Source organism: Diospyros lotus, chromosome 15, assembly GCF_014633365.1.
Source record: "Diospyros lotus cultivar Yz01 chromosome 15, ASM1463336v1, whole genome shotgun sequence".
NCBI lineage: Eukaryota > Viridiplantae > Streptophyta > Magnoliopsida > Ericales > Ebenaceae > Diospyros > Diospyros lotus.
In genome coordinates this window covers 708891-721839 of record NC_068352.1, presented here as the reverse complement: position 1 = coordinate 721839, position 12949 = coordinate 708891, and the positions used below count along the sequence as shown (strand labels likewise).

At 34.6% G+C, this 12949-nt stretch overlaps 1 protein-coding gene across 1 annotated transcript in view; it reads left to right on the top strand.

Annotated features, from left to right (window-relative positions):
• LOC127792438 (anaphase-promoting complex subunit 5) overlaps window positions 1–11365 on the top strand; it is a 58357-nt gene extending 46992 nt beyond the window's left edge. The window contains exons 19-20 of the mRNA XM_052322925.1: window positions 3882–3949; window positions 11045–11365. Of these exons, the coding sequence (XP_052178885.1) occupies window positions 3882–3949; window positions 11045–11203 (227 nt within the window). The 3' untranslated portion in view covers window positions 11204–11365. The remainder of the gene's footprint in view (window positions 1–3881; window positions 3950–11044) is intronic.
• The last annotated feature ends 1584 nt before the right edge of the window (window positions 11366–12949 follow it).

Below are 12949 nucleotides of genomic sequence, written 5' to 3'. Positions count from 1 at the left end.
CAAAAGTTCTTTTGACATTGTTTACGGTACTCAAATCAGAGATCTTCAGTCAACTCTCAACAAGCCATTGATAAATTTACAAAGTTCTTTATTTTTTTTATTTTTTTAGCTATTGGATTGTTTGTAAACGTGATTACCATTTGTTGACCTAGTGGTCACAAACTGTTATCTTTCTATTATTGTGATTAGTTCGGGAAGGTAAGTTTTGGACTTGCCAAGGATTTAACAAAGGCAACTTAGAGACCATAAATCTATGATTGTAACAAGTTTCTAAGGTGAGTTTGGGTAAAAACGTGGGAATTTTTGTGTATAGTGGAATGCAAGATCTGTTGATCTTGTAGAGTGGACATAGGCGCGACTGGCACCGGACCACATATGTGTTGTAGTTCTTGCTTTTCTTTTGTGTTGTGCTTGCCTATTATTGTTTTCTTTGTATATCTTGATTAATGCACATAGGTACCACAAAAAAAATACACTATTAAACTTAGATAAACTATTGATTAGTTTTGAATACTGCTAGAAAAGTTTTATAACGATCACAGAGTACATTCTTCTAAACAAGTTAAAGGGTTACTTGGTCTTTCAAAAAGTATGATCTCATTCCATTGAATTTATCAGTTAGTGTTAAGTTAAAATAAATTAATATTGTATGAAAGTAAGAATCTGAAACAGAGGTTAACAGTTTTATCGACTGAATTCACCTCTCCCTCTTTTGTCGATCCATCAAGAGAATAAAAGGATCAACACCCATCAGTATTGGATACCCATTACTTTATCAATTTATATAAATAAAAAATAAATTTCTTTTATTTGATTTCTTTTTGGACTCAACTATACTTTTTCCAACATATAGATGTTCCACATCTTAGATTACTACTAAATTTTAAAAAGTGAAATAGTGCAAAAAATAAGTGATAAATAAAGTAATGTCGAAATTTCAAAATAAAAGGATTAAAATAAAACACCATTTATAAAGTATTATAATCATAAATTTGGAAATAAAATGGAGGAAATCTAATGATTAAAAAAATTGTATTTTTTAGACAAAAAACATTGTCTAGATAGAAAGAATAAGATTATATGTAAATAGAATAAAATTTGAGTTATTTAAAAAATATGTATGGATCTGGGATAGGCTGGAGGCCTCATGCCCGTCCTTGGTCAGGGATATTTTTTTCCTCATTTATAGATTCCTTGTTGTGTTGTGTTTTCATATTGTACTTGTTGGTTTCACCATATCAACTAAGTGATGGAACACAACTATATCAATTATCTTCATTCACCACCCACCACCATCTCATGAAATTTCTCCATGTGAAGATGGTGTTCAAACTTCATTTCATCATTACTCCGTCAGGGGATATTATTCACTGTCGGTCCCAAGCCCGGATAAAGGAGGAGGGTTGCGTTAGGTAGCTGATAGCCAGCGTAAAACCTAGTCGGATCCAAATATGAATTCTAGACAAACCAGCTGTTGGGATGTAACCCACATAGAAGTCTAGAATTCATGTAGCCAACCCCACATAGTGGGATAACGGCTGGATATGTTGTTGTTGTTGTTATAGATTCCTTGTTAGAGAAATGTTTATGTCCAAACTTGCCCCATTTGAGGCGGGTTCTGTGGGTTGCTGTCAAGGCATGTACCTTTTTTATCCGATTTAAAAGAGAGCTTGCTGACTTGCAATATTTTATTTTATGTTCTAGAAGCATGTGTTACCAAAAACCACATTGATTTTGCTTTATTATATTTCTTGACATTCTTGCCTTTTTGTAAGTTTCTTTTATGCTGTTATCCTCCAGGAATAAGACAGGGAAACAAATTTTCTGCTTATTTTATAATATTTTGATATTGCTAAGGCATTTTGGCATTGTATTACCATCAGTTATATGAGATTAGTGTAACCCTTGGATGGTTATTGAGCTGCTTGAGAAGGAAGAATAAATGTTCTTGGTGTTAGGAGGCAATAGTCCTTGGTGCCATAGACCTCAAGCCTTATATATATTATATGATTATCAATATATCAAGCTCCATATTATTGGACTACTGTACATTGATCTTAATGATAACTAGTATTTTGGTTGAAACATTTATTAATCTGTGGAAAAACTCTGTTGACCACAGATGACATGAATTTGGGTACAATATGATACACAAGTGACCATACACCAAATTATAGTATCTTGGGGCTTGACAAAGCAGACATAGAAGAATTAAAAATACATTTCTTTGGAAAGATAAACGGGAAAAAAATTCAAAGTGTCTGTCTTAAATAATGTCTTGATGAGTAAAAAGTTTTGGACCTTGAGTTATTGAATCTTATAAACCAAACAGTGTACATGGAATGGTGGATAGTTGTGGAATTAGTATTTGAAAATGGAATTTCAAATGTTCTGAAAGAATGGAATTTAAAATAGTATCTGATTTGGTAGGGTTTGAAGGGTAGTCTTGTAGCAAAGGTGAAGTTGTGGAAAAAACTTCTTTGCAGAACAAGACCAAAGATGTGTACAAAAATGATCCTCTCTAACTGTCACAAAACAGGGAACCTTGTGTACTGTGTACACCCTTTATCTGATTTGGTAGTATTTGAAAGGAAAACATTCCACATTTACATCCCTTAAAAGATGGCTGGATACAGGTTAGAATTTACTTAGCGTATCCTATTGTGCTTAGCCACACTGCCCACCATTTTAAAATGTTTTTCATGTATAAAATTACTCTAAACTCTCCCCTATAGTCTTTCTGCTCCAATAATTTTCTTTAGACTACTTCCTCTCAGCATTCTCTTGCAGCTGTTGGCACACCAAATAAAGGAAGGTGGCCTTTTAAGTTGCAGTTATGCGCGACAAGTTTCCATCCTATGGTCTATCCGCCAAGGAGGAGGAGCCACTCATCCAAACTTGTCTGATCTATTGGAAGCTGTCGCAATACTATAAACAATGAATGGTTTATAGGATATCTGTCCAGCACTTCTTGGTGCCTGGTTCAAGACACTTAAAAGTGCCTAAACTTCTGGGTTGGGATTGAGAATCATGTGTGGCTTGATGTGCATGTTTGTTATTAGAAACTCACATCCATGGAATGCACATGTACTTTATTGATTCTGATATTGTTTAGAATTTATTGCCTGATCTAGCTCTATCCATGCATGCATTTGTCTCCTCAATAAAGGTGAATTCCCTTGCTTTTCTGATAACAGCTTCTTATATTTTTACTTTTTTTCTAAATATTGTGTTAGGTGTTTCTTAGTGTGAACTATTTCTTTGAGATTCATGCTAATTTCCCCATATAAGGTGACAATTAGGAGTAGGCATGGACTATTAGCTGATTAATACCCAAAAGGGATCTTGTAGCAAATACTACTAAAGCGCCCCCCCCCCCCCCACCCTTTGGGGAAAAAAAAAAAAAAACAAGTTAAGAGTAAAAATGATAATATAAAAGATAAAGTTAACTCTCTATCTAACAGTTTAACCTTTTAAATGAGATGGGGGTCAACAATTTAATATGGTACCAAAGCAAGCAAAGGTTCTACGTTCAAACCTCACCCCTGACCCAATATTTAAATTGTTGCGGTTGTTTGGACTAATTATGCAATGAAGACTAGCTACAAGTGAGGGGGCATGTTAAGAGTAAAAATGATAATATAAAAGATAAAACTAACCCTCTATCTAACAACTTAAGATGAGATAGTGGTTAACAATTTAACACAAACAAATAAAACAAAAATGAAAGAAGGATGAAGAAGAGAACTCAGCTCCTAAACCCTAAATCCACAAACATGTAAACTTAAAAACTACAAACATAAAAAATGAGTGAACTACTAACACTGCCATGCTTTGCACAAAAATATAATGATTTTTTATTTGTGCTGTATTTCTACCAGTTTTCAAAGATTCTGAGATGGTTCTCAATCCATTAAGGCAAGCAGCTGATGATCTTCAACATATAGAGGTCAGTTGGTTTCTTAGATTCAATGCTTCAATTTTTATGCATTTTAAGCTTGCTAGATATGGCTTGGGTCATTCTTTGTTGATGGGTAGTGTTTCATCTCTATTTTAGGGGCTTCTCAGGTACAATTTTAATGTGCAGCTACTTGGGGGTGTTAAAGATAAACCCTAGGGTATAGAAGATTAGAAATCAAGATTCGAGAGAGAGAGAAAGAGAGAAATGTACTGGAGAAATTTATTCATTGAAAATGAATAATAACCACCCCCAAATACAATACATAAGCTATATTTATACAGCCTTATAACCGATAGAAAGATTACTGCCACAAACATAAACAAAAACTATAACAGCATCACCAAACAGAATGAATGAAACAAATATAAAGAGAATGCTATCTGAATACAACATTCTCTTCAACACTCCCCTTCAAATCATGCTCCTGCACTTGCTCTTCAGTAGAAAACTGTGTGAAATGCTGTCATTGCTGTAAACCGTTGAGTATCAATACTGACAGGGGACCAGGCAAGATTAAGCTTACTGCATAACACCTGAAATCTATCCCTTGGTAAACTCTTGGTTAAAATATCCGTCACCTGGTCAGATGTAGGAACATAACGAATTTCTACTTCACCTCTTTCAACCTTTTCCCTCACAAAATGCATATTAACACCAACATGCTTCGTTCGCGAGTGGAAGACAGGATTTTCAACCATTCTTTTGGCTGCTAAGTTGTCACACCATAGAACTGGAGTAGAAATAATCGGATAACCCAACTCAGCAAACAAAGACTTAAGCCATAAAATTTCCATTACTCCCAAAGCAACAGATCTGTACTCAGCTTCCCCTACAGAACGAGCAACATTCGACTGCTTTTTAGAGCCCTAAACAATAAGATTTTGACCAAGATACACACAAAAGCCACTAGTACTCCTTCTAGTGACTTTACACCCAGTATGATCAGCATCAGTAAACACTGTGAGACGTAAATTTCCAAGTGTGGATGAGAAAAATAAACCAAGACCAGCTGTACCCTTGATATACTGAAGCAACCGTTTGCAAGCCAACCAGTGTTGACTCTTAGGTTTGGAAGAAAACTAACTCAACTTATTTACAGCAAATGCAAGGTCAGGTCTTGTATATGTCAAGTATTGGAGAGAGCCTATAATAGTTCGATACAGGGCTGGATTATGAAAATATTCACCTTCATTGGTTAAGGAAATTCCAACATATAGGTGTGTCACAAGGCTTACAATCGTCCATACTAGCCTTCTTCAATAAATCCAGAACATATTTAGTTTGAGTAAGAAAAAGACCACCTGAGTTTTCAAGGCAAATTGACAATCAAGATCATGAATACACTTCTGAAGAGCAGCCGGACTAGAGCCAGTAAGAAGTATATTATCAACATATACAAGCACAAACAACACATAATCAACGGTGCATTTTATGAACAAAGAAGCATATGCAATTGAACGAACAAAACCCCAGCTAATTAACTCTTCTTTCAGCTTATTATACCAAGCTTGAGGAGCTTGTTTCAACCCATATAGGGATTTAATCAATCGACAAACATGCGTAGGCTTTGAGACATTGACAAACCCTTCTGGTTGTGCCATATATACCATTTCTACCAAGTCACCATTTAAAAACGCATTGTTCACATCTACTTGCTGAATTTTCCAACCAAACGACATAGTTAGAGAAAACAAAACCCGAATTGTGGGAGCCTTAACCACTGGACTAAATGTTTTGACATAGTCAATGCCGGGATTTTGTAAGAAACCTTTAGCAACAAGTCTAGGTTTATACTTTAAAACAAACCCATCAGGTTTAAATTTAACCCGGAAAATCCATTTGTTTCCAACCAAATTCATATCAACTGTATAAGGAACCAATTCCCATGTGTGATTCTGTTGTAGAGCATTGTACTCTGCTTCCATGGCTTTAGCCCATTGTGAGTCTAATAGAGCCTCGCTAACAGATGTTGGCTCAAGTGAACTCACTAAAACATGAGGAGAGGTGTGAACAAATTGTCTAGACTTAAACCGAGTAAGCATAGGATGAATTGATGGAGCTGGAGGAGGTTTAGTTTTAGTAACCTGTGATACAGGTGGAGCAGTAGGTGCATGAGGAGCAGAAGACAACGAAAATGATGTGGTGGCAGCAGGCAAACTGTCTGTTATATGCAGAACTGGATCCGAGGAAGGAGCAACTACGGGACACTGATTAGAAACGGAAGGAGAAACAATAGGGGAAATAATAGGATGAAGAAACTCTGTAGTAGGATTGTGAGGTTTAAACTTTGCAGATGATTCATCAGTGCGAGGAGAAGAAGAAAATATAGTCAGATAAGGAAAGTCTTGTTCATTAAACTGAACATGACGAGTAGTGTAAATGCGACCTGAGGGATGAAGACATTTGTAACTAGCTTGAATAGAACTATATCCAATAAAGATACACTTGGTTGAATGAAACTCAAACTTATGTTTGTTGTAAGGTCAAAGCAAGGGAAAACATGCACAACCAAATGGCTTGAGCAAATGATAATTAGGAGGTTTTTGATACAACAACTCAAAAGGAACCTGAGATTGAATAGATGTGGAAGGTAGAAGGTTAATCACATGAACAGTAGTGAGGAAAGCTTCTACCCAAAACTTTAGAGGCATTTTAGCATGAGCTAATAGAGTCAAGCCCATTTCAGCTATATGTCTATGTTTTCTTTCAGCAATTCCATTTTGTTGATGAGTGTGAGGGCATGAAAACCTAGGTTGAATGCCATTGTTATGAAGATAGGGTAAACAAGCCCGATATTCCCCTCCATTATCAGTTTGCAAAGCCTGAAGTTTGGTTTGAAATTGATTCTCAGCCAACTTGTGAAAGGTATGAAAAACTGATAAAACATCTGATTTGAACTTTAAAGGGTACAACCAAGTGTATCAAGTATAAGCATCTACAAATATGATGTAATAACGAAAACCTTCCATAGAAAACATGGGTGCTAGTCCCCAAAGATCTGAATAAACCAGCTGTAAGGGACGAACAACAGTAATTTCGTGAGAAGCAAACGGAAGTTGATGCAATTTACCTATTTTGCAACAATCACAAAAGGACAAACTGGAAGATGAACAAGAAATTCCAATTTTATTCAACACTTGTTGTAATACATTCAAAGAGGGATGTCCCAATCGATTATGCCAATCTTGACTACTAGTAGTGTGTTGAGCTACACAAGCATCTTTGGACATTTCATGAACAAATGAATCTTGTCCTTTACATGTTCTGAAAACATTACATGAATTGGATGAAAAATCAGCTTAAGGAACAGAACTTTGCTCTAAAGAACGGGCTGGAGTGTTGGTTGCAACGAAACAAGATGCTGGAACTAGCTGATATAACCCATCCTTAAGTTGGCCCCGTAGAAGAATTGCCCCGGATCCTTTGTCCTTGATAAAACAGATATTAGAATGAAATTCAGCTACCACATTATGATCTCTAGCTAGTTGAGAAACACTAAGAAGATTTTTATGTATACTAGGAACATGAAGAACATTAGGAATACAAAGAAATGAACTTAAAGTAGTATTTAATACTCCTGAACCAACATGAGTAATTGGCAATTGCTTACCATTGCCTATAGTAACTTTTTTTCCACCATGATAGGGCGAGTGGATAGACAGATTATTTAGGTTCGAAATAATATGATTTGTGGCTCCTAAGTCCACAAACCAAGCTGGATCAGAAAGAGATGATTGAGGAGAATTAAACTGAGAAGATTGGTATGGAAGAAACTGATCCAAAGATCCATGAGGCTGTGAGCCTGTTATTGAGCCAGTATCATTAGTGTAAGCTCTATTAGGATCACTAAAGGTTGCCATGTAAGCACCTGAATCAACTGATTTCCAGGATTAAAAGTTCCATTAGATCTTCCACCAGTAAAATTTCCAATAGGCTGATTCTGATTATTCACTCAAGTAAAGTTAGGATCAAACCAGTAATAGCACTTATCCACATAATGTCCTGGTTTACCACATAGCTGACAGTAGAATTTTCTATTTGAAAACCTGCCTCGACCTCTACCTCTTCTAAATCCTAAACCTCCTCCTCGTTGTGTATTTCTGCCTCGACTAAAACCAAAATTTCCATTACTTTGATGTGTTGCCACATTAACATTCATGTTAGAAGACATTGACTCAAATTGTAGAGACGGTTGAGGCACATTTTTAGCAGCCAATCTTTGTTCATGCATAAGCAATAAATATTGAACATTTTCCAGATCTATCTCGTCCATCTGATATGTTATTAAACTCACCACAGTGTCATAATCTTGATCTAGACCATTTAGAATAGCAAGAAGCACTTCATTATCACTGAGTGGCTCTCCTATGGCGGCTAGAGAATGAGTTATGGTCTTAATTTTCAAGACATAGTCATTGATTGATAAACTTTCCTTTTTAACAGACCTCGGCTGCTGTTTTAACTGAAATGATTTGGCAATTGTTTGTCTAGCATATAACTTCTCAAGATAGAGCCATACCTCGGCAGATGATTCGCATTGAATCCCCTACGCTAATACTTCCTCGGTGATTGTAGAGAAAAGCCATTCGAGAAGCAGCTGATCAGATCTAAGCCAGTTGACATATTTTGGATTCGCCTCCGAGTTCGTTGTTGCATTATCGCTTGTGGAGTCAATTATGTATTTCGAAGGAGGAGAAGCTTTATTCAAGTACGACACTAGATCGAAGGCTCGGACGGTGGCTAAGATCCGAGCCTTCCAAAATATATAGTTCTTTGAATCGAGTTTCAGAGGAATGAAACTAAAGACTTTTGACACTGCTGTGAAATCGAATTGAGACATGAACGAAACACTCGAAGTAGATCAAATAGGAGAAGAGGTAGAGGAAGAATGATTCTCGTGAATAGACGCCATTAGCAGGTTATAGGCTCTGATACCATGTTAAAGATAAACCCTAGGGTATAGAAGATTAGAAATCAAGATTCGAGAGAGAGAGAAAGAGAGAAATGTACTGGAGAAATTTATTCATTGAAAATGAATAATAACCACCCCCAAATACAATACATAAGCTGTATTTATACAGCCTTATAACCGATAGAAAGATTACCGCCACAAACATAAACATAAACTATAACAGCGACACCAAACAGAATGAATGAAACAAATATAAAGAGAATGCTATTTGAATACAACATTCTCTTCAACAGGGGGTGCATGTAATTGTGAACCCAACCTCCTAATTTTTGGACGTTTGAAATGCAAAGCATCATTTATCATGCTCGTTTTTCTTATTCTTTATTGTGTGCCAAAATCTTATTAAGAACCTCACTGTACACTTACTCTTTATAAAGCTATCGTGCCTAAACTTGAATTAGTCACTGGTTATTTAGCAAAAAAGACAAATGAATTAAGCATTGGTTAAATAGAGGGTGAACAAAGATATTATGAGAACACATTTTTGGGATTTTGTTTTTGAACTGAGATTATGTGCCCTTGATAGAGCATGGGTAGCAAAACAAAGAACAAATACAGCCGACTCAAAAGTAGTAGAGCTTAATCAAGTTGAGATGTCACAAATATTGCTTAAGCATTTCTTCTCTTTCCTTTTTTTTAGCCCATTTGCTTGTTAGTATTGTTTTTGAATTATGAGTCTTGGCAGTTGATATTTTGTGATTGCAAACTGCTAGAAGTTCACATGCTAACTCTACTGATATGTTTCTCTGACAGTTGATCAGATTAACACTAGACGTGCAGTTTTCTCATTCCAGTGTTTTGACATTGCAGTAACCCTAATCTATGTCCTGATGATCTTTATTCTTGTGATATACATACATATATACAAGGTTGTTAAAATCGTAAAATCGTAAAAGGGTTTTCGACATGTAAGATCGTAAAATCGAGTGCGATTTAACTTCAAAATCGTAAAATCATAATGGTTTTCGATACAAAAAATCGTAAAATCGTACCCGTAAAATCGAGAGTTTAACAACCATGCATATATATATGTATATATCCAAAAAAAAAAAAAAAAGGCTCAGTGCATAATCAAGATGTGGACGGGTTAAACATGTCTTCGGTTCAAATACCATTAGCTCAACTATGATTTAGTCTCAGGTTGAGTTACAATCAACATTTTTTTTACTGCATGACTGGCACTTGTTAATGGATATGAAATTTTATAAGGAATATATTTGTCGTGTGCAGTTATTTTTGATGGTAACATTACCTAATATTGATTCCTCAATCAATTTTGCCCATTGGTTGAAATTCTAATCTCAATAAAACTTATAAGCTTTTGCATGCCTTGTAACTGAATTAAGACGTTTCTGTGGAGTACTATACTTGAAAAGGATGGTTAGAATCTTTTTGTTGTTCATTGCTTTAATTGTAAAACAATTATTTTCTTAAGTCAAAAGGTGTAGTTGCTATTTAAGAACTCTTTTTAGTGAACTAGTCATGATTTTCTCATTATGATTAATTTTTTGAAGGTGCGGATAACAGGAGGGGTGGATACAAAGAAATATTTTACTGATGTTATTTTTCTCCTCATTAGTGGAACAACATAGTTGCATCAAAATTGTGTCAACAACATATCAAGCCTTAATCCAACTAGGCCCCCAAAAACTAAAGATGTAATCGCGAGGAGCTTTCTTATTAAGACAAATGATGCATCATAACAGACTCATTTTCTTAGAAATGCTCTTTGACAGGGGAAGCTATGTTTTATGATGTTTAAATCCAGGTTTAAGACGGTCTTTTCCTGCCTATTTACCTTTTTCCTATTTGCAATTTTTGGCCCTTTTATTTATAAAGTGGGGGTGAGCCTTATTAGCAATGATGAGATTGCTCTTTTATGATTAGGTCACAAGCTAAAATTATGAAAATAGCCTCTTTGCAAAGCAAGAGTAAAGCTGTGTATTAAAACAACCCCTGCAAGGGGGATAGGAGTGGAATACACTGGCATTTTCTTTTCTTTTTTTATTTCAATGTTATGAGTTACTTGCTCCCCTATCCACCATTTGGACTTGTGTTGTTTACTGTAGTAGCGTTCCATCTTACTGGTGAGATGACAATGTGATTTACAGTATCACGAGTTGGCAGCTGAAGCTTTCTATTTGATGGCTATGGTATTTGACAAGCTGGGCCAGGTAGAGCAAAGGGAACAAGCGGCAACTTCTTTCAAGAAACATATAACTTCATTTGAAAATCCTCAACACCAGCAAGATCCTCTCTTCAATGTGTAAGTGATCCACATAAAAAAAAAAAAAAAAATCTCTGGATCTATGCACAATGCCTGCTTTTCTAGATGCTGTGTGTACAGTTTTGTATCATCTTGTTACTCTAAAAATTTTAAAAATTCAATTTCGCACAGTTCTTCCATATACCGGAGCTGTTGGGTAACTTAACATCAATATTAGGTCTAAATACATTTAGATCAACCATGTTAAAATTTTAATACCAATAATTAATTTGTCCATGCTTTGTTGGTATGCTTTACTATAATCTTATTTCACTCAAGCTCTATAGCCCCACAAAGGATTGGACCCTATAGTGATTTCCCTTGGGTGTTATTGCAATTATAGGATGAGTGCAGGATTTTCAAAGTTAGTACCAGTTTAGGATGTTTAATCTTACTGAAATTATACTAGAGCCTGTTTAGACTATGTTCTATATGGAATCTTTTGTTGCATGTTTGTCATATTCTCATGGTCATGGGTTGGATGAAACTGAATCTTTTTTTTTTTTTTTTTTTTTTCTGATTGATTTACATTTAGGGCCTTTCTTATAGGGTATCAAATTTGAAAATATTCTTATAAATGCGTAGGTTTTAGTTGTTAGATTCCTCATTCTTAATCTTATTAGGGTTTTGCTATGTCGTCATCATTGATTTCATATAGTTGACACTACACGTAACAAGAGTGAGATTTTTAATTGCTATTGTAGCTTTTGTAATGTGTGTTATTCTAAGAATATGACCAATGGAGTCATTAAAGTATAATAAATATAAATTAAATAAATTCAAAAATAAGTTAGAAAACATTCTTAAAATAATCTTGTACACAAATAGGAATTGAATCTAGGACTCACTAAGGAGTTGTTAAATTGATAGTTTTTACTTGCGGTTGAGTGCAATGTAACAGGGAAATCCTTGAAGGGATGGATCAGAGATGCTTGAATTGATATATGCGGGTGGGCATGGAGGGTTTTGACCCCTTTTTTTGGGAGAAATTTTTAAAAATATTATAATTTTTAAATAATTTAATAAAATATTATATTATTTAAACTATTTAACAAATTATTATACTTTTTTAAACTTTGCATGTCATGTTGTAGGTCTTTTGATCGATATTAAGAGTAAGAAGATATAACAAAATAGTCTATTCTCAATATTGAGTTTAATTTGTCTTAATTTTTGTTTTTACATAGCATTTTTTTACACTTTTCTTTAATACTACTAAGGCAAATTTTCAAGTTTCCTCATACTTGCTACTAATAATAGTTAGATATAACAAATCACGCTACTCTCAATAAGAAGTTTAATGAAATTAAAGATTTTGTTGAAGTGTCGAGATAATGGGTAAAAAGTGAAAATTGAAATAAATTAAATTTATTTTTACGAATAGCGTGTTTTTGTTGTATCTCACTCTTAGTAGCGAATTTAATTTGTCAAAAGATCTGTGTTTTTACTTGGAATTCAAGTGTTGAGTTGGAAGAAATGTAATAGTTTATTAAATAATTTGAAAATTATAGTATTTTATTAAAATATTTAAAAATTGTAATATTTTTAGAAATTTCTCCTTTCTTTTGTGGTTAATATTTTTATGTTCAACACCTATTTGTTTTTCTTTTCAATTCTAATAGAAAAGATATTTGGATGGATAAAGTTAAAATTTATGAAATCCACTGTCTATTTAGAGTGATTAGAGCTTGATATTGCGGGTTGAATGGGGTGACCTGACATGGTAATTAGAATAAGAATGATATGAATA